This window comes from Protopterus annectens, chromosome 1.part0 (genome assembly GCF_019279795.1).
Source record: "Protopterus annectens isolate FY-2018-M chromosome 1.part0, PAN1.0, whole genome shotgun sequence".
NCBI classification, from domain to species: Eukaryota; Metazoa; Chordata; order Ceratodontiformes; family Protopteridae; genus Protopterus; species Protopterus annectens.
The window spans coordinates 1,400,199,526-1,400,220,280 of NC_056725.1; the positions used below are offsets into that span (position 1 = coordinate 1,400,199,526).

At 37.1% G+C, this 20,755-nt stretch overlaps 1 protein-coding gene across 1 annotated transcript in view; it reads left to right on the forward strand.

The window, feature by feature from the left end:
* The window catches only part of MIA (MIA SH3 domain containing), a 464,578-nt gene that overhangs the window by 131,554 nt on the left and 312,269 nt on the right, over window positions 1-20,755 (forward strand). Inside the window, exon 2 of the mRNA XM_044067227.1 lies at window positions 9,930-10,063. Coding sequence (XP_043923162.1) covers window positions 9,930-10,063 — 134 coding nt within the window. The remainder of the gene's footprint in view (window positions 1-9,929; window positions 10,064-20,755) is intronic.

Genomic DNA, 20,755 nt, shown 5'->3' on the forward strand with positions numbered 1-20,755 from the left:
ACAGTTTAAAAGGTTAAAGTATTCATTTTATTAAAAGTTTAATCACTGTTTTGATGAAACCTATGTTCGGTGTCACACTTTCTGATATTGTGGCATAGTTTGAGTAATGTACTATTAAATATAATATAAGATAGAAAAAATTACACTAAAGAAGCATGTTAAGTTACGTTCTGGATTCTTAAAATGGCAATTAGCATGCTACTGATAGCATACTTGATGTGCAATAGCACCTAAGAAAAACATGCTATGTTATAAACAAAGTATAAAAAATATAGATTTTTGCATATATAAAAGTTATTATTGGAATGATATTGAATAATTAGATTAACATTCACACTTTTACAAGTTAAACCTGGATCACACATAACTGTCATTATTTAAATACAATAGCTTTTTAATAGTTAAAATACTTTGAAATGTTTTTGTGTTTTTTTTTTTTAGTGGTTTGGAGGGGTGTGAGGGATTGATGTGTAATGAAGAGCTGGTTTGAATTCACTTTTGAGCGTTTTTATATGAATTGTAACTGATGGACTGTTCATTTTCAAGCCCTTATTATGAAAACTAGCTTGAAACAACTTAAGAGTCATGAGCACTTTTGTGATGCTGTGGGAATTCTGAAAATTCTAAGAACTTCCCAGGTTGCTTGATTTTGAATCATATGATGCCAAAGAATACAAGTTAGATAATAAGAAAAAGACACTGAATTTCATTCTAAACCACTCTGTTATTAAATAGTTCTGAAAGCTTGCAATTTATCAAAATGATAGTTCATATACCAGCCTATAGAAACACAAGTCTGATAAAAAATGTAGGATTGTATTTCTCTGTTATTTTCTCTTTTAATAACAACAAATCTTAATATTTCAGAACAATTTATTATGGAAATATGAATCTTAAAAGAGAAGATTTTTCTGATGTTTGTTCAGATACTATCAGACATAACATTTAATAAAAAATAGGACTGATTCTAACAGTAGTACTAGATTAAAGAATATCAAATATATAAGGGTAACTATAAATGTTCTATTATATGGTATTCTACACTAGGATAAAACATAAAACCTTGGAATATAGCACAGTACAAGACATTGTATACAAACAGAAATAGAAAGAGATCAAAATAAGTAAATATGTATATAGTTAATGAATATAAATATAAATATGTTTGCAAGGGTAGGAGGTTGACATAGTGCTTAAGGTGTTCACCTTATAAGCACAAGGTGCAGGGTTTAATTCTCACATGGGGTAATTGGCTGGGCCTGAAATGACCCTCAAGGGCAGTTAGCCTGGTACTAATTTATGGACTTATGATCGTATTTACACATAGCAAATAAAATAGAAAAAATATAAATCACCTGACCTATAAATTAATAAATATGGAAATAGCAACTGACTTCCTCCCTACAGTAGACCAGGGAGATAATGTGAGGTACAGGGAAATATGATTGTAGTGATATTCAGTTTGATCAACATATAATAAAGATTCAAAAAACCTGTTTAACTTTTCTTATTCAATATAACTCACTGAAGGGCTTTTTTAAGATGACGCATACTGAAAATATGAAACACATTAATATGAATCAGAAGCATGAGCTAAGCATTATTAGTTTAATGGAGAATTTGAGACATAGTTTGTTCATCTTTTTCAACACACTAGGAATATGTTACTCCATGGTAGAATGTTTTAGGGTTATATCATTAGTTAATTTTTTATTTGTTTCAAAAGTTTTGTCCATAGCTGAAGATTTCATAGTGTTATATATAAAGTATATAATAAGTTCTGTACATAAATGTGATTTCATCATACCTGTGTTTTTTTTTTCTTTCTTATATAAATGTTTGATTTTAATGCATATCTATTAATATTAATGGACTAAATAATCCAGTAAACAAGGGGAGTCTGCTCAAATACTTGCAGTTATGTAAAATTCAAATAGTATTTCTACAAGAAACACATTTACTTAATAAAGATGTAAATAAACTTTCATTAAAGAATTATTTGGATTTAGCAGGTTCTGGCTTTTGAGCTAAAAGAAGAAGCACCCTCATTTTATGGGAGAACTCACCAGTAATGCCTAAAGTAAAAGATACCTATGTTGCTAAATATGGTATGTTAAGCATTGTTATAACTGAGTGGAGCAGAAACTATATACATTGGTGAACTTTTATTGGATTCCATGGGCTGGAGCTAAAGATGTAAAAAAGTATAGTCACCTATTACATGAAAGGTGAAGTCATAATGGCTGATGATTTTAATTGTATTTTATCAGACAAAGATTCCACTGCAGATAGAATGCTGAGAATCACATCTTCAGCCAAACATTTAACAAATTCTGTAAATCTAATGAATTTAAAGGATATATATGAACTAAAGAAAGCAAACTTAACTTCAATTCATCCATTACAGTGAACCAAAGACTCAAACCTAATGAACTTACTGCATATCTGTAAATCAAATGGGTCTAGGGCTACCCATTCCAGGGACTTAAATATGTCCTGAGACTTAAATAGGACATGCTGGTGGGACAGATTTATCTCCCAGAGACTGTCACATCTTTGGAACAGGCTACCAATTCATGTGAAACAGAGCACCTCTATGACATTGTTCAAGAGGAACCTGGATGAGTGGATGGGGCACCATACATTCCTACTGAGGATAGTGACCACAACCCTCCTGGATGTGAGCAGTCATCACTAAATGCAATCTTGGGTATTGACTAGTACATCTATGGTATTACATTGGGTTGAAATGGCTAGGCTTAAAATGACCTCCAGATCGGGGTCTATATTAAATCACCGAACGCTTAGAAAAGCGAATGATGATTGAGCGACCCTATGTAAGCGAAAGCTTACAATGTCGAAGTGTCAGACCAGCAATTTTTTTCCAAGGGAAAAAAGATCGCTGTTCCAACAAAAAAATAAATAAAAATAAATTTCAAATATTACATTAAGTGTGTGTGTGCATGTATGTGTGTGTGCACCCCCCACCCCCCACTTAAATATACCAACTCCAAGACCGCACTACAGTGCCGAAAATGGCAAAGTACCAAAGCGGCCAAGCAAATTCTTTCCCAGTGAAAGAATTTGCTTAACAGCCACTTCAATATTTTTCATTTTCAGCCTTTTAATTTCGACCAAGATGCATTCAAAAGAATGCGTCTTCGGTCTTCTAATATTGACCCCCAGATTGATAGCCTAGTAATCTCCTATGATCCTATTATTCATATCAATATGTAAAACAAACAAATATTGATAACATTTTTGTCTCAAACAATCTATGACATATTAGAGAAGTTTCAATAGTTTTATGTCCATTATCAGACAATAATGCTATAATCCTTAATGTTATTTTAAAAACAATTTAAAACATCACAGGAGATTACCAGTGCATATTACTAAAATAAAAGGATTGAAGGATTGGTATGTTAAAGAGATCAAACATTTCCTAGAAATAAACATGAATAGTGAAGTATCTGACATTGTCCTGTGGGAGTCACTAAAGGCTTACTGAAATGGAAGTATTACAAGCTGGTATATTAGTAAAACAAGAGAATGGGGCAAAGAACTGACTATACTACAGGCTAAAATAGACACACTAAAGTTAAATCTAAAAGCAAATGACACTGTCAGTCAGTCTGAACTTAAAAGCTTAAATACAAAATATGTTGAGATTCTAAATCATAAAGTTTCAATAAACCTGAAACAACTTAAAAACTTCAGGCATATTCAGTAAACCCTTTAAGCTTGCATACATTTTCCCTTAGATAAAAAAGGAAATGAATAAACTAAATCATATCATAGAAATTATAACACATATAAATAGAAAAAAAGAAAGAAGAACAGAGATTAAAGGTATTCTTGAGGGCTTTAAATTTTTTATGAAAATGTAAATAAGAATACAAATAACCTAGATAATGATGATATAGTTGAAACTTTTGTAGGGGAGAATATAAATAATAAAATAACAAGTGAACAAATAAAAAATGATAGACCATTCTCGTTAACAGAAATAAAAGATTGAATACAAAAGTTAAAAAAATAATAAGGTGCCAGGCTTAGATGGTCTTATACAAGAACTATATAATATACTACTGGATGATGCAGTTAAAATATTAGAAAATGTCTATAGAGAAATAAAAGCAACTGCTAAAGTCCCCCCATCATGGAAATATTCCCTTATATCACCTATTTTAAAACAAGATAAGGATCCTACAAAGTGCTTATCATACAGACCCATCTCACTTTCAAATGTGGACTATAAGATATTCCTGTCCATTTTAGCTAACATAATTAACCTACTTAAACTAATTAACAATGACTAAACTTAGTTTATTTTAAAAAGACAAGTACAGGATAATATAATAAGAATACATACATTAATAGACAATGCAAATAAAAATAAAAAAGAACTTTCTGCCATTAGTCTTGATTTAGATAAGGCTTTTGACTCAGTTAATTGGAGGTATCTGTTTAAAACACTTAAAATATATAATTTCTCACCTGAGCTAATTGCATTCATTTCTAAGTTATACAATAACTCTTGTGCTTATGTTAAAACAGGTTATTTTCTTTCTAATTCCTTTAAATTACAAATAGGCACAAAACAATGCTGTCAATTATTACCTTTACATTTTGTATTAGCTATAGAACCCTTTTCTAAAATATACTAGATCTCATTGTCACAAACATGGGGACAAAATGCTCCACACCGGAAGTATATCCCTCATTGGTGAGATCTGATCATAAACTAATCTCACTGGAAATCCACATCCCGCCCCCACCCCAAGCAAAAAAGACCATAGTGAAGAACTTCTCTAAAGCAAACTTCACACTACTCAAGACTGGTGTGGTATCCTTCAAGGCCCCTGAGCCAGAGGAAACCACAACCCAAGCTGCGGAAGCCCTTACAAATGCCTTCTATGAACACCTCCAGGACTGCATGGATCAGGCAATCCCAAATAAAACCAAGACTCTTTCCACAAAGGGCAAACGTCCAGTCTGGTGGACCCCAGCCATTAACAAACTTTACAATAAGAGGAGAAAGCTATTACATGATAGAACAAAATCCATAAAAGGGAAGTCACCCTGATCATTATTAGTAAAAAATACGAGCACTCATAAAATCAACTAAGGCCAATTTTGAGAGAAAAATTGCCATGGATTCAAAGGACAATCATAAGGCCTTTTTCAGCTATGTTAGGAACCTGGGTGGAAACTCCCAGATATGCTCAGAATTAGTCCAAAATGATACAAAAATCACTGAACCCACAGACATTGCCAACATACTGGCAGACAGGTTCAGTGCAAACTTCACCCTCTCCCCTAAAGGAGAGATAACTATCCCAGCCGAGTGTAGCCTCCCGGACATCTCAAATGCGCAGGTGAAAGCTGCTCTCTCTAAAGCTAAAAACACAGCATCAATGGGACCGGATGGTGTCCCCGGCTGTGTGCTACATAAGCTAAATGAGGAATTAAACCCGCACATAAGGCAGCTGTTTAATCTTAGCCTTACCACAGGATACGTGCCCAAGGAGTGGCGTACGGCAACTGTGGTCCCACTCCACAAAGGCGGTGCCTCTACGGACCCTGGTAATTACCGCCCCATAAGCTTAACAAGTCTAGTCTGCAAAGCTATGGAGAGGATCATAATGGAGCTCATAAACAAAGATATAGGGGACTTGCAGACATTGGACCCGACCCAGTTTGGCTTTGTCAAGGGAAGATCATGCCTTTTGAACTTGGTTGACTTCTTGAAACAGTCACCAAGGCCATTGATGAGGAAAGGCAGTCCATACAGCCTACCTTGACCTTGCAAAGGCTTTCGACACAATACCCCACTCGGGTATTGTAGAAAAACTTACCAGCTTAAATGTAAACCCATATGTCACAAGATGGGTTGCAAACTGGCTTAAGGACAGAACCCACAGGGTTAGAGTTGCTGGCGCTGTGTCAGACTCCAAGCCGGTCACAAGTGGTGTCCCACAGGGCTCGGTCCTTGGCCCCTATTGTTTGGCATCTACTTCTCAGAAGTACAGGCCAACATGGGAGGACTTTGGCTGACAAAGTTTGCAGACGACTGCAAACTGGGCGCCATAGTGGAAAGTGCATCGGACACGGATATCCTTCAGAAGGGACTCACAGAAACAGATAGCTGGTGCCAGAGCCATGGCCTGAAGTTAAACGCCAAAAAATGTATAGTCATACCCTTCGGGAAAAACAAGGTAACCCCAAGCTACCATATAGGTGGCAATCCACTAAGCACAGAAGAGGTTATCAGGGACCTGGGGACCCAGGTTGACAGTGGTCTTTCTTTTGACACTCGCATTGCTAAAGTGGTTAGAAAGACCTTCTACATTGCCCACCTGATCATGAAGGGATTCACATCCAGATCTAGTGAGGTCATTGTTCCCCTGTACTCTTCACTTATCAGACCAATGATCGAGTACAATGCCCCATTCGGGATGTATCTCACCCGACATCTGCAGCAATTGGAGAGACCCCAAAAGTTCCTCACCAAAAGGATAAAGGGACTCCAAAATCTGTCATATGCTGCCAGATTGAAGAAACTCCAGCTCTATTCAGTCGCATACCGTCTGCTCAGAGGTGACATGTGCCTGACATACAAGGCCATGTCCAACCCGGAATTAATGGACATGCTCCACCTCAAAAAATCCAAATCCACCAAAACCACTAGAGCAAGCGACTTAAACCTTAGCACGGATATAAATAGGACTTGCTGGAGGGATAGATTTATCACTCAGAGACTCCTATGCTGTGGAATAAAATCCCGGTCCATGTGAGGCAGAGCACCTCGCTGACTCTGTTCAAGAGAAATCTAGACCTGTGGATGGGAGATCGTAGGTTTACCCCAGGAATCATCTCTGTGTCACTGCTGGACAGAGGCACAACAAACTAATGGGCACAGTATTTTTTCATATAAGGGGTGGCGTAAGCCACAATAATTTGGGCTAGGCTTATAAATGCCTTAGGGCAGATAGCCTAGTATAAACCTATGAACCTATGAACCTATGAACCTATAATAGCATTAGATCCAGTAAGAACATTAATGGTACAAAAATAAAAGCAGATTTCAAACTAATGATTCAACACTTTGCTGATGATATTTTACTAACAATAGGAAATACAGAGAATTCATTAGACTATATAATTAGTTCTATGAGTCAGGTTGAAGAAATCTCAAACTTAAGATTTAATCATAATTAAACAAGCACATTATTAATCAATAAAAAATTTAAAAATTCACACAAAAAATATTCTAACTTCAACTGGAATAGCAATCAAATGAAATACCTTGGTATAACCATTATGTCCAATAGTAAAGAAATGATACAAACTTTTAACATGTTGTTGATAAAATTTTAAGTTTAGTCATAAATTAGAACAAATTCTTCTTTACCATGGAAGAATGATTAATACTTATTAAGATGGTAATTCTCCCTAAAATATTTTTTCTCTAACAATCTTTAGTACTGTCTCCACCAAAAAATGATGAAGACAAATAATATTTGGCTTAAACTTCTCTGGTATCTTAATAAACCAAGAGTTTCCTTTGATTGGCACAGCAAAGGTTGGGATAATGATGGAATAGGATTTCCTGATAGTCAACTGTATGCTACTTCAGCAATTGTAAAGGTTATTGCATTGTGGATAAATTCATCTTATGATTCAAAATGGAAAGAAATACATCAAGAAATATTATTAGTAAATAATCAATATATACAATCAGTCATAAACAAATAGTCCCTAATAGTTTTATCTCGTTACTAAAATATGTTTGTGTAAATGTAATTACATCCTCTTCTCAAATTCCCTATTTAAATAACATAATTTCTTCTTTCCAAAAGTTCACATATTCTAACCATTATATTAAAGACTTAATGTTTTTTGTTTCCAATTGCATATACAAATGACTGATTAGAAGCTCACAACTGTCTTCCCAATCCTTTCTAACTTCCTCTGATTGATTCTTATGGTTATCATCCAATATTTTGTATGTTCTACAAATTATTCATTTTTAACAGCAGCTTCTGTTGTAAATTATACTAAAAACACTACCAGTGCTGGTCTTTTGCTTAGGATCCCCCTATTTCTTTTTCTTTGCCTACTATACTCTGATATCAATCCTTGGTAGGGAAGGCAAACTCTAGCCTGCAGAGGAATGTATGTTCTTAATACTGAAAAGAGAGCTAGCATACCCGATGCACTCTACAAGGAAAGGGATACACTGTTAGTTTTGTTGAAACTGTTGAAAATACTAATAATGTTAGGAGGATGATTTCTCCAGATTAAATTATAGTGCTTAAGTTAGGCACATTGCATTTTAAAAGCTTTAAACTTAAAGTCCTTCTGTAAAGGAAATCCTAGAATGTAGGCATTAAGTATTTCAAGGCTATTAAGAAAGGTGATTTCATAATGTGGGAGTACAATTTCCTTTTGCCTTTTTTTTTTTTTTGTTCCTCCCTCACCATCATAGGGGCGAGGTTTGTAGTTCGGCAATAGCAGTGAACCCATATCTCGACCCATGTTAAAACCCGTTCCTAGGCTTGCTTTTAAAGTTCGATATTGCTGTGTTCGACTTTCCGTTGTCGAACATACTGCGGTCGACCGAGTGTGAGTCGAAATAATGATAGTAAACTATATATATATATATATATATATATATATATATATATATATATATATATATATATGTGTGTGTGTGTGTATATTAATGTGTTGGTTACTTTCATTGCTATGAAACATTGTACAGATGCACACACAAATACACGCACACATATTAAGGTAATATAAAACTGAAGTATGTCTCTTAGATCAGGATTATGTTGTAAAAAAAATGCAAAGGTATAAAATGGAATAGCCTGTGCAAAGCAAGTTTTATACAAAAATGTAAATATACATGATAGGATGTACATTATGCTCAGGGTATTATGTTGGTAAGACCAACAACATGCTCAAAGTTAGGATCCTACAACATCTTGCATCCATCAGGAATTGTGATGAGCATAACGCATTATATAATCATGTTAAGGATCATCCTACACATAGTTTTAAGTTTAGGGTGATTGCAAATGTATTTCTTAACAAGAGAGGTGGTGATATTAGGCTGAAAACTGAGGCTATAGAATCGAAATGGATCTTGGATTTAACAGCCCATATCAAACCTGGGTTGAATGACATGGTACCCTTAAAACCAACACTAAAAAGCAGGCGGGCTTTTTATTGAGTATAGATCAGCAGTAATGTGTTTTTAATTATTAGGTAGTTTGCTTTAAGACAACCCATAGAAAAGGGCGGGCTTTTACTGTGTAGTGATTGGTGTATGTATTTTTTAAAAATGTCAGGTTTGTGAGAACACTTTGTCTGATGAAGGGTTTAGCCCGAAAGCGCTCACCTTGATATATATTTTGTGTTTTAATAAACGTTTTATATTGTTCGTACAGCAGCAGTTCTTAGTGACGTTTTTGCTTTGCCATATATATATATATATATGTGTGTGTGTGTGTGTGTGTATATTAATGTGTTGGTTACTTTCATTGCTATGAAACATTGTACAGATGCACACACAAATACACGCACACATATTAAGGTAATATAAAACTGAAGTATGTCTCTTAGATCAGGATTATGTTGTAAAAAAAATGCAAAGGTATAAAATGGAATAGCCTGTGCAAAGCAAGTTTTATACAAAAATGTAAATATACATGATAGCCAGACCTATTAAAATAAAACTTCAACAGAATGCACTTTTATACCAGAAGGGAAGAATAGAGAGGGGTGAGGGAAAAAAATAACATTTCTGAATGTTACTTTTTATGCCTTTATAATTGTCACATTACAGTAAGCCACACTCTTAATAGTGCACATCTGAGACATTGTATTACTGCCTTATCATATTATATTTCTTACAGATCCTATTTCAATCGCTGTGGCAAAGGAAGATTATATGGGTCCTGACTGCAGGTTTCTCAATGTGTGGAAAGGACAGCGAATCTATGTTTACTCCAAACTGAGAGGGATGGGGCGTTTATTTTGGTCTGGCAGTGTAAGTTATTTGAAAATCAGCAAAACGTATTCAGACTCCTCATCCTTTAATGAAAACCACATCCATATATTCTTATGATAGTTACATTTGTTTTCATGGAAGTCTTAGGCAATAATATCTTAATAGTCATGTTAACAAACTCTAAACCAGAAATTATAATACACTTGCATTACAGCAAGGAGCAGTATCACATCTTTCATAACTGAAAGGACAGTTTCAGAATATTATCTTATAAAATAGCATGTTTTTGTCTTTAAACATGTCCTATATGATATATTTGTGCACATAAGATATTGATTATAGATAATGCATAGATACCACTCAACTTCCCAGGTTTTTGCAAGAAAGTTTGACTTTTTCCCTCATATTTTTGGTCTGTTTTTCATAAAATTTGTGGTTTTCTGGCAAATCATTGAGGATTTATGTCACTAAATAATGACATACATTTGAGCATCAGAATTCATATCCATCAGAAAATGCATGCTAATGCAAAACCTTTTAGTATATTAACTTTCTGAGTTTATAAGAACAATATTTAAAACCTTGTCCCTATTTGAGGGCCTTTGTCCCCCCCATTATTTTTGGCTTTGTCCAGATTTCTTGTGCTTACAGGTTGAGAGGCATGTGCATAGTGTACAGAGAAACCTTCAGTAGAAGTGTGATTAAACTATTAGATCTTATTTGAGCTGGACTTATTCTGTTGCATTTCCTGTTAATTAAAATGACACCTGCTGATGAGCTTTCATGACGATATTGCTGTTAATGCTTACCATGAAGTTTTGAATTATTAAAGGTGGTGGCCTTTCCATTTTCATTTGACAGTTCTAGGATATAACACCTGTTTTTGGTGATGAAGTTTTGAACTTGTGAAAAAGTGAAGTAGAGGGAAAGAGATGAAAATTAGAATTGTAGCTACTTTGTATATGATGAGATATTGTGAAATACTGGAACAGTTATTTCTTGCCATTGAGACTGAGAATTAAGATAAGAAGAGACTACATCAGTGTGTGTGTGTTGCATGTGGATGCATGTGTGTGCATGTTGACTGTATGTGTGCATATGTGCTTGTTCGTGTCCAAGTGTGTGCACAGATCTACAGCATACAGTTTAATGAGAAATATTCTAGATCCTGAAAATCCAGCAAGGAGAAAACCGTGCAGCTTGAAAGCATATTAAAACCACTGTAACCTGTACCCAGTGAGATAGTTCAAAGATTGTAGTACGAGTCTTGCATAAGAAATCATACTGAAGCTGTGACTTTGTTGTTGTGTTGAGAAAAATAACCTGGTATTGTGATTATGGAAAGACATTACTGCAAATGCTAAGAGATAGCACTATGTAAGAAATCCATTGTTATTCTTCTGAGCTCTTAAGTGGATTATCTGCTTTGCTCATCAAAATTTGGGTTTTAGTCACTTTTCACACTTAAAAATGAAAAGCCAGCTTTGTTCAGATGTGTGAGTCGCAACTGCAGATTGTAGCAATTAAACCTAGCAGGAGTGGTAAATTGCAGTAGCTCTGGGACTCCATTTTGCATCCAGAGAAGTACATTTAAAATATTGCACTTATCTTGACATTTAAATCAGTTTTGTCTCCCACCCCCCTCACCTTTTCCTTGTTGTGTTTTTAAACTTGTAAACTTGGGGACTTTGGAGCTGGCAGCTTCTACTGTATATCTTGCCTTGGAAGCTACTCCCAGTATTATCCCCTCGGTTAATCTTACTGGAGATTGACAGATGAGATTGGGAAGGCCCCCCTCTTAGACTGTTGAAGTGTGCTTTGAAGTCACCTTAAAGTGTGTGTTCCTCATTGCTGGATTATCTGCTTTAGAATTGCCTTGTAATCACTTGTACATCATTATTTGATTTGTTTCTGGTACTGTTACACTTTTGGTTAACTAAAGTGTGTTTTTACACTGAGAAGACTGGGAATGCAATTCTATTGGCAGTAGAATGGTAGCCTGGTCTGTTGAGCTGGGCAACACACAGCTTGGTAGAAAATGAATTTGTTTCATTGGCTTTTTAGTTGGATTAGTCACTACTCCTTGAGTCTATGAATTTGTTGTGTTGTGCCATTCTTGGCTCAGTTCCACATTGTTCAAATGCTTGGCACCTTGCCTGAGTTTTCAGAGTGTCTTGTTTTCATCAGGTGCCATCCAGGATAAGATAAGAATGTTAAACTGATATGTTGCACTTTTCTAAGTTCTTATTTTCAAACTTATTGAAATTTTCTGCATTTCATTGGTATAGGGTATATTTGCTTTTCCTTGGTCTAGCTGCTGCTAGTGTGCTTTGAAATTAAGTGTGGATTCCTCATTATTGGCTTGCCTCCCTTTAAAGTTCCTTGCAATTACTTGATGTATTTGTTGAATTTGTTTCTGGAACCTTTTCACCTTTGGCTAACTAAAGTGTGTTTTTACATTAAAAAGACTGGGACTACAATTTTCGTGGCAGTAGAAGGGTAAACTGGTTTATCCAGGTTGGGAAACACACAGAAAGGCATAAATTGAGATTATTTCTTTGGCCAGAGGGTTTTTTAGTTAGTTTAGTCACTTTTGCTTAAGTCTATAAATCTAGATTATTTGTGAGGTTCTTGGCTTGGTTCCACATATCTCAAATGCTTGGCATCCCCACCTGTATCCAGACTAAGATAAGTACTTTAAACTGAAATATTGCATTTTTCTTGGTTATTTTGTAACTTATCACATATGTGGTGTGGAATGTCACACCTATAGTGGTTTACACACATCCTTGTATTCCAGATCATTTTGTGAAAAGTCAACTTGAAAAGCATAAGATAAACAAATGTAAATGTTTCATGAACAATAAAAGCTAATACAACTGCATAAAACATCAATGTTTATCAGTAAGAAGTATTTTTACAGTCATAATAGTCAGTGTATTCATAGTCTTTCAATCAATACTATATTATAATGCATACAAGCCTAGAATTATATTTTTAGCCAAACTTTCACAAATTGCCATATCTTGGAAACTGTGCAACTTAGATATATATTGTTAGAACACTTTTTTAACTAGATATACATTTTAACATGACAGAAAAATTAATTTCTGAGTGTATGTTCATTGAGATATTTACAGAAACATGAAAGCATATTCATAATTATATAATTAGCAATGTAAACAATACTGAATATCTCTCAAGATGTGCAACTTAACAGTGCAAATATTAAAGGCAGTTTTCTTTAGTAACATCTAAGGTTTCACCTGATGCCCTGCAATAGTTTGTAAGTCTCTTGGTTTCTGAAGTATTAAGTACATGTGAAAATACTGTTCATTTCCATAATAAATAACAAACGACTACAGTATAGTGTGATATAAATGGACATTGACAATGAAGTTGCCTGTTTCCCATGATGATATTTCACACCATACCCCTCAATAGCATGTAGTTCTTTCAGTTATGACAATATAAACATAAATATGAAAATATGAATAATTAGGAAACAGTAGCTTATTTCTCTACTGCAGGACATCCTGGATTAACAATCTTAGAGTCACTTTGTTAACAACTATCTGCCCTTTCCAATATTGGGTATTATTAGCTGGTAAGTCCCTTAGTTAAAGAAGCCAGACCCATAAAAATCCTGACATTATAAGATGCTATGGGTTTTAACTGGAAACATGCAAATAAGGTGCTATAGGCTGGAATGGATTAAGATTGCTGCAGTGGTTTTAGATTTATTGCTTTTTGTGTATTTCATCACTGTAAAGTATATTTCCTTTTCCTGTGTCTATCTGCTACTAGTGTGTTTTGAAATCACTTTAAAAAGTGTGCTCCTCATTGCTGCTTTGTTTGCCTTAGAGTCACCTTGTAATTACTTGTTGTAGCTAGTTATTTGATTTGTTTCTGATACCGTTTCACTTTGCACTATCTAAAGTGTGTTTTTCATTAGGAAGACTGTGACTGCAATTTTACTGGCAGTAGAAAGGTAGTCTGGTCTGCCAGAGCTTGGAAACTGACAGGGAGACTTAAAGTGAAATGGTTTCATTGATCAGAGGGCTTTTTAGTTGGTTTAATCACTTTTCTTTGCATCTATAAATTTGGAGCATTTGTGTAGCTCATGGCTCACATTTCACCAGAACTCACAAATGCTTGACATCCTTGTCTGTGTTCCCAGAGTGTTTGGCTTGCATCTGTTGCCATCCAGGGTAAGGTAAGTTCTCTAAACTGAATTACTGTACTTTTCTAATATACTTCTAAAGACTGCTCCTGTGCTTTCAAATTATTTATTGCATTTTTTTGCATTTCATCACTGTAAAGTATATTTGCTTTTCTTTGTCTAGCTGTTGCTAGTGTGCTTTAAAATTAGTTTAAAGTATTCCTCATTGCCAGTGTGCCTGTCTTAGAATCACCTTGTAATCACTTGCCATAATTAGTTGTTTGATTTGTTTCTGGTACTTTTTAACTTTTGGTGAACTAAAAGTGTGTTTCTAGATTAAGAAGACTAGAAATGTAGCTGGGTCTGTCTGAGCTGGGAAATGCACAGGGAGGTTTAAAGTAAGACTGCATCATTAGCCAGAGGATTTGAATTGGTTTATTCATTTTTCTTTGAGTCTATAAATTCTGTTGCTCATCATGCAGCAGCATTTAGCAGTGTATTGTACTGATGTAGGCAATTAAAACTAAATTTTCCCTATAAAACTTCCCCTTTAACTTAACCCAGTACTCCGTTGCATTGTTTGCTTGCTGAGGAACACTGTGGCATGAATTCAGTCATAAATAACATAGCTGTAGTTTCTCCCCTCACAGTACTCAAGCTGAAACCCCCTGCTGTGTCACTACTTTGTAGTTCACCTAAAAAAGACCTGACGCCATGGATGGGTACTTTTCTTATTTATCCTCTGCCAGATTGGTAGATATGGGCATCCTGAGACAATGTAGGAATTGTCTCATTTTCACAGACAATCAACTAATCCTTAGAGAAATAGATACAGTATGTGAGAGATGTAATTACACAGTGTCACTGGAGGCATGTCTCTCCCACAAAAGCACCCAGAATAACAATCTCATCAGTGACATAAGCATTACACCCACCAGATATAGTATTGACCCAACACATAAACCACCATATGCAGGTCAAGTATGTTTGCATCAATAGGGATGCAAATATACTTGATCTGGTATTCACTGAAACCTCAAAGGCATCACACAGTAGTGTGAAGAACTAACTGTAAATGGAGACACCTACATCCCAAATACTTCCTAGAAATTTCTCCTACAAAAAGAATACTCAGCAACCCCAAAAGTACTCCACCAAAACAACACCCAATGCAACACATACAGCCATATGCTTTGCGGCCTCAATTTCAAAGCCTTAAAGCAAGCTAACACATTACCCAATATGTGTAAGAAAGCAGAAGATGATACCATGGCAAAATGTATTTATTAAAATTCCAACACACTTGTAAAGGCACTAAAAACAAGAGATGAGCGCTTTCATCTTTTCACCTTCTTCAGATCTGCGTTTACAAATCTAATTCTCAGTTAAATACTAAAATCATCCAATATAATTCAAAATGCATCATCACTGACATCATTTCCCATTGAAATTATATCATCACTGACATAATTTCCTGTGCAGATTTCATTTCTGTTAGTCACATGGGCAAAAAGAGAGGCATGCCCAGTCAGTGTCATCATCTCAGCCGACGCCTTCTCAGAATAAGTTTCATAGGTAACACTTCATTAAGTCCTGGTGCTTTATCTGCCTTCATGTCAGCAATCCATTTAGTTTTTTTCAAATTCAGTAAGAACTTTAAGATCCCCTCTTCTCATACTGGGATCTATTACTTGTAGAGCCATAAAGCAAAAAATATGATCTGTATTTATGCTGATATGTTTGTACAGGGCATTGGTGAGAACTTTATGTTTAATATCCTTTATGTGTGCCAGTATCCTGACCCTAAAAGGGCAGTTCATTTTGCCAACATAAGAACATGTACATTTCATACACTTGGCAACATATATAATGTTCTTTGAAGTGCAATTCACAAACACTGGGGTTTTGTATAGCTTCCCTTTAACTGGATGCTGGAAATTCTGACCTGTTAACAAATACTGGCATACCATGCACTGTCCACATTTAAAGGTACCATGTCTCTGTGAATGTGTATGGTTCATTATCACCTTATCTCCACATAATAATTGTTTCAAGTTCTTTCTGTTTTTATAACAGAACTTCAGTGTATCTCCTACTATATGTCATATAGATTCATCAGATGTCAATATTCACCAATTTCACCTGATCACGTCACATATTTGCTTCCAAATTCCAGACTGACTACCATGAACAGCGCCTATGAAAGAAGCATTGTGGAAACTAAAGAAGAAGAGGGTATAAAACCAGAGAAATTGATAGTACTTGTGAAGGCTGCCAGACTAGCCAGATAAAATTTTGCAGATAATTTTGTCATTTGCAAATATGAATGTAAACTACAGGCTTGTTGTCTTAAATGTAAAGAAACACTGTTACATGTGGAATTGGAAATAAATGTGACAACAGCGCACTTTAATGACCAAAGTAAAGCATGTGGTGACCCTTTGATGTAGACAGTGGTGCCAAGGGGTCTAGATTAAGAAATTCTTCATATTGTTTTAACCAAGAGTTAAATCACTAGATTTAAACATGTAAAATGTATTTTTATTGCTCTGCTCCTGACCAGCTGCAAGATAACAAAAGGGAGATGTTAAGAATGTAAATCCAGTTTCTGTTAGCCTGGGAACCCAGGAAAGTGTGAAGAATGATGTAATGTGTAGCCTGGAAAACCCAGGAAAGTGTGAAGAATGATGTAATGTAAATCAGAACTGCAATTTCAATTTAAACAGAGAGAACCAGAGAGGATTAAGCATTTTTGTCTTGACCATCCAACCCATTAGCACTCTGCCTGTTTTCATATGTAAGTTATCTTAGACTTGTGTTTTATTTTAGAAATAGCTAGAAACTAGAAAGATTAGTCTAAGTGTTTTTCTGTGATGTCAGAACTGTACTAATGAATTATTTTAAGTATTTCTCTGTGGTTTCTGAACTCTTGACTAGCACTGTGTAGTAAGAAGTATTGTCTTGTGTTTTTATTATTTATTATTAAATATTTTAAAACCTTTCAACTGTGGCTGTTTTGTGTAGAGATAATTTAAGCTCTAGAGTACATTGCATATTTATAGTGATTACTGTACCAAGTCACTCTAATAAGCCTTGACTGTTTAGTCATACTACCAATTGGATAATAATATTTCACAGTAATAATTGGACACCCTTTTAAGGGCCTTTGAGTAGCTGGTAACTATTAGCTGGATGGTGGCAGGTGGTACTACCATATAGTCTGGGTAATAGGGGCACAGCTGGAGAACCTGTGCCAGCCTTTCCCATGAGTGTCTGTGTGGTTGTATAAACTCTTATTTCAAAGTGCATGTGTGTCATCTACTTGGGCAGGGACATGAAGCACTGATTGAACAGAGAGGGTGCTGGAGGTTTTAGCTTGCCCAGCTAGGCTGAGATCTGGACCCTATAGCTGTGCCAGTGGGGAGTCTTAATGGGGACCTGGGGGGCGAGGGAGCAACCAGCCCCAGACTGACTGTGATCTCTGTGTGCTCTTAAGGGAAATTGCACTTTACTGTGTGTATTTGTTATCCTTTCTTCATATATGAGACACCCTCTCTGGTGTTAGGGGTGAAGATTGAGGGTCCTTGATTGCTGGGCCAGGGCACGGGCATCTCATATTAATTGGTGGCAGTGGTGGGATATCCACACCTCATATTACTTGGTGGCAGTGGTTGGGATATCCACACCACATATTAATTGTTTGGCAGTGGTGGGATATCCACACCACATGTTAATTGGTTGGCAAATACTAATTGGCTTGTAGTGGTGTGGGTAGAGTGAATTCCTGTAGCTTGTGTACAGTGAGCTTTGAGGGTGTTTTGTACTCTAAATCAGCCATGCAGTGAATACTCTGAGTTCAGATCACTTCTTCTTCTTTTGCTTCTTTCGGCTGCTCCTGTTAGGGGTCACCACAGCAGATCAACTGTTTCCATTTCTTCCTGTCCTCTGCATCTTGCTCTGTCACACCAACCGCCTGCATGTCCTCTCTCACCACATCCATAAACCTTATCTTAGGCCTTCCTCTTTTCCTGTTACTTGGCAGCTTCATCCTTAGCATCTTTTTCCCAATATACTCTGCATCCCTCCTCAGCACATGTCCAAACCAACGTAATCTTGCTTCTCTGGCTTTGTCTCCAAACCTTCCAACCTGGGCTGACCCTCTAATATACTTATTCCTAATCCTGTACATCCTCGTCACACCCAGTGCAAATCTTAACATCTTCAACTCTGCCATGTCAAGCTCTGACTCCTGCCTTTTTGTCAATGCCACTGTCTCCAACCCATATAACATAGATGGTCTCACTACCCTCTTGTTAACCTTCCCTTTCAGTCTTAATGGTACTTGTCTGTCACAAATCACTCCTGATACTCTTCTCCACCCACTCCATCCTGCCTGTACTATCTTCTTCACCTCTCTTCCACACTCACCATTACTCTGAACTGTTGATCCCAAGTACTTAAACACATTCACATTCTCCACCTCTACTCCCTGCATCCTCACCATTCCTCTGTCCTCCCTCTCATTCACACACATATATTCTTAGTCCTGCTGACCTTCATTCCTCTTCTCTCTAGAGCATATCTCCACCTCTCCAGGGTCTCCTCCACCTGTTCCCAGGTCACAATTGTTTTATTTATTTTGTTAGCTTAGTTAGTCAGGGTGAGCAGGCAGCATGTCAGCATAGAAGTATGGAAAGCTGACAAGGAGCCAGCTGGCGGAGATGTGCCAGACTAGGGGACTGGCGCATGGAAACCTGACTAGGGCAGACCTGATTGCAGCCTTGGTTACAGCTGCATCAGAAAACAGCAACCAGGAGGACAATCAGACTGGCAGTAGAGATATAATACCCTTGGGGAATGGACAGCTCAACCTTTCTGCAGAGGACTTAAAAATCCATCTGGAGCTAAAGAGACTTGAGTTGGAGGCCAGGCATTTGGAGATAGAAGCCGAGGAAAAGGAGAGGCAGAGGAAGCATGAGAGAGAAATGCTGACTCTTTACCAGAGTCATGGAGGTAATGGGGAAGGGAGTAACTGGACCCCAGAAGCACAACAGGTCAGTACATTTCTTCCGCAGTTTAAAGATGGAGATAATTTTAATTGTTTCATTCATATGTTTGAGAGGGTATGCAAACAGTATAGTGTTGACCAAAGGCTCTGGGTACGGTTCCTGACTCCCTTACTCCATGGTAAAGCTGTAACTGTATTGTCTAAAATGTCTGACGTTGCACGTTTTGATTATACTGCTGTAAAAAATTGTCTATTAGAGTTTTTTAAGCTAACACCTGAAACGTATAGGAAAAAGGTTTGTGAGCATAGACGCAAGGCAGATGAAAGTGTGTGTGAATATGTTACTGAACTGAGAACTTATTTCCATAGGTGGGTGAGTGGATGTCAGGTCACCACTTTTGAAGGGCTGGCAGACCTTTTGGTGAGGGAACAAGCCCTTAGCACTTTGCCTGAAGACATGAGGACCTGGTTAGCTGATAGACAATGTGCTACTGCAGATGCGTTGGGAAAGAATGGAGACCTATACCTGGCAAGCAGAGCAGCCCTGCACAGGAAAGGGACCCCCAGTACTGCTCATGGACCTAAAGGAACCCATGGTGGGCAGCACAGACTGCCCCAACAGAATCTGCCAGTAGCAGGGGAAGCCACTAGTCCAGGTACACGTCCAGGAGCTAGGGTTAAATGTTTTGAATGCAACCAGTGGGGCCATGTGGCATACAGGTGTCCATGGAGGCAAGCTGGGGAACAAAAGATGAGGGAGCCAGTAAGTGGGAAAGACAAAATGCCAATAGTAGGCTGTCTTGAGACAACAGGGGTACTAAACTACCATCCTGCAGATGTCCTGAGAGGGAAGGATTTGGATGAGGCAGTACCATGTGCTTATGCAGTTGCATGCAGTCAGGCTAGGAAACAAACATGTGGGTCAGGTAGCCTGGGGGAGACCCAGCCAGACTGCATACTTGCAGCAGAACTGGTGATGTGGTTACTTCAGGGAGGGAGCTACTCTGTAGCAGTGAAACTGAAGGTGAGTCACAGCTGCTTGTGGGTACTGATGGTCCCTTGGACAGAGTGACTGCAAAGGTAGAGGTGAGTAGTAGTACCCAGGCTGACAGTGAGGCACCACTGTCAGAGGATGCTAGACTTCCTGTGGAAGGGGAGCTGGGAAGGGTTACAAGGAGAGAGTTGAGACAGGCTCAGCTCTCAGACCCGACATTGCAAGGCCTGAGGCAGGTAGCTAGGGAGACACCTGATTCTCAAGGATAGGGGGAATCTGTATACTGGGACAAAGGGTTACTATACAGAGAGCGGACCCGAGAGGGAGGGCTCGAAGGTGAGAGTACAGCCATTGGTAGTGTCTAGGGCCTACCATCTGGTGCTTCTAGCCATAGCCCATGATATTCCCTTTGCAGGTCATATGGGTATAAAATGTACAAAGAGGAGTATTATGCAGAACTTCTATTGGCCTGGAATTTCCAGAGATGTAACAGTGTACTGCAGGACTTGTGAGCAGTGCCAAAAGGTAGACAAGGCAGGAGACAAGGTAAGAGCTCCTTTGGTTTTG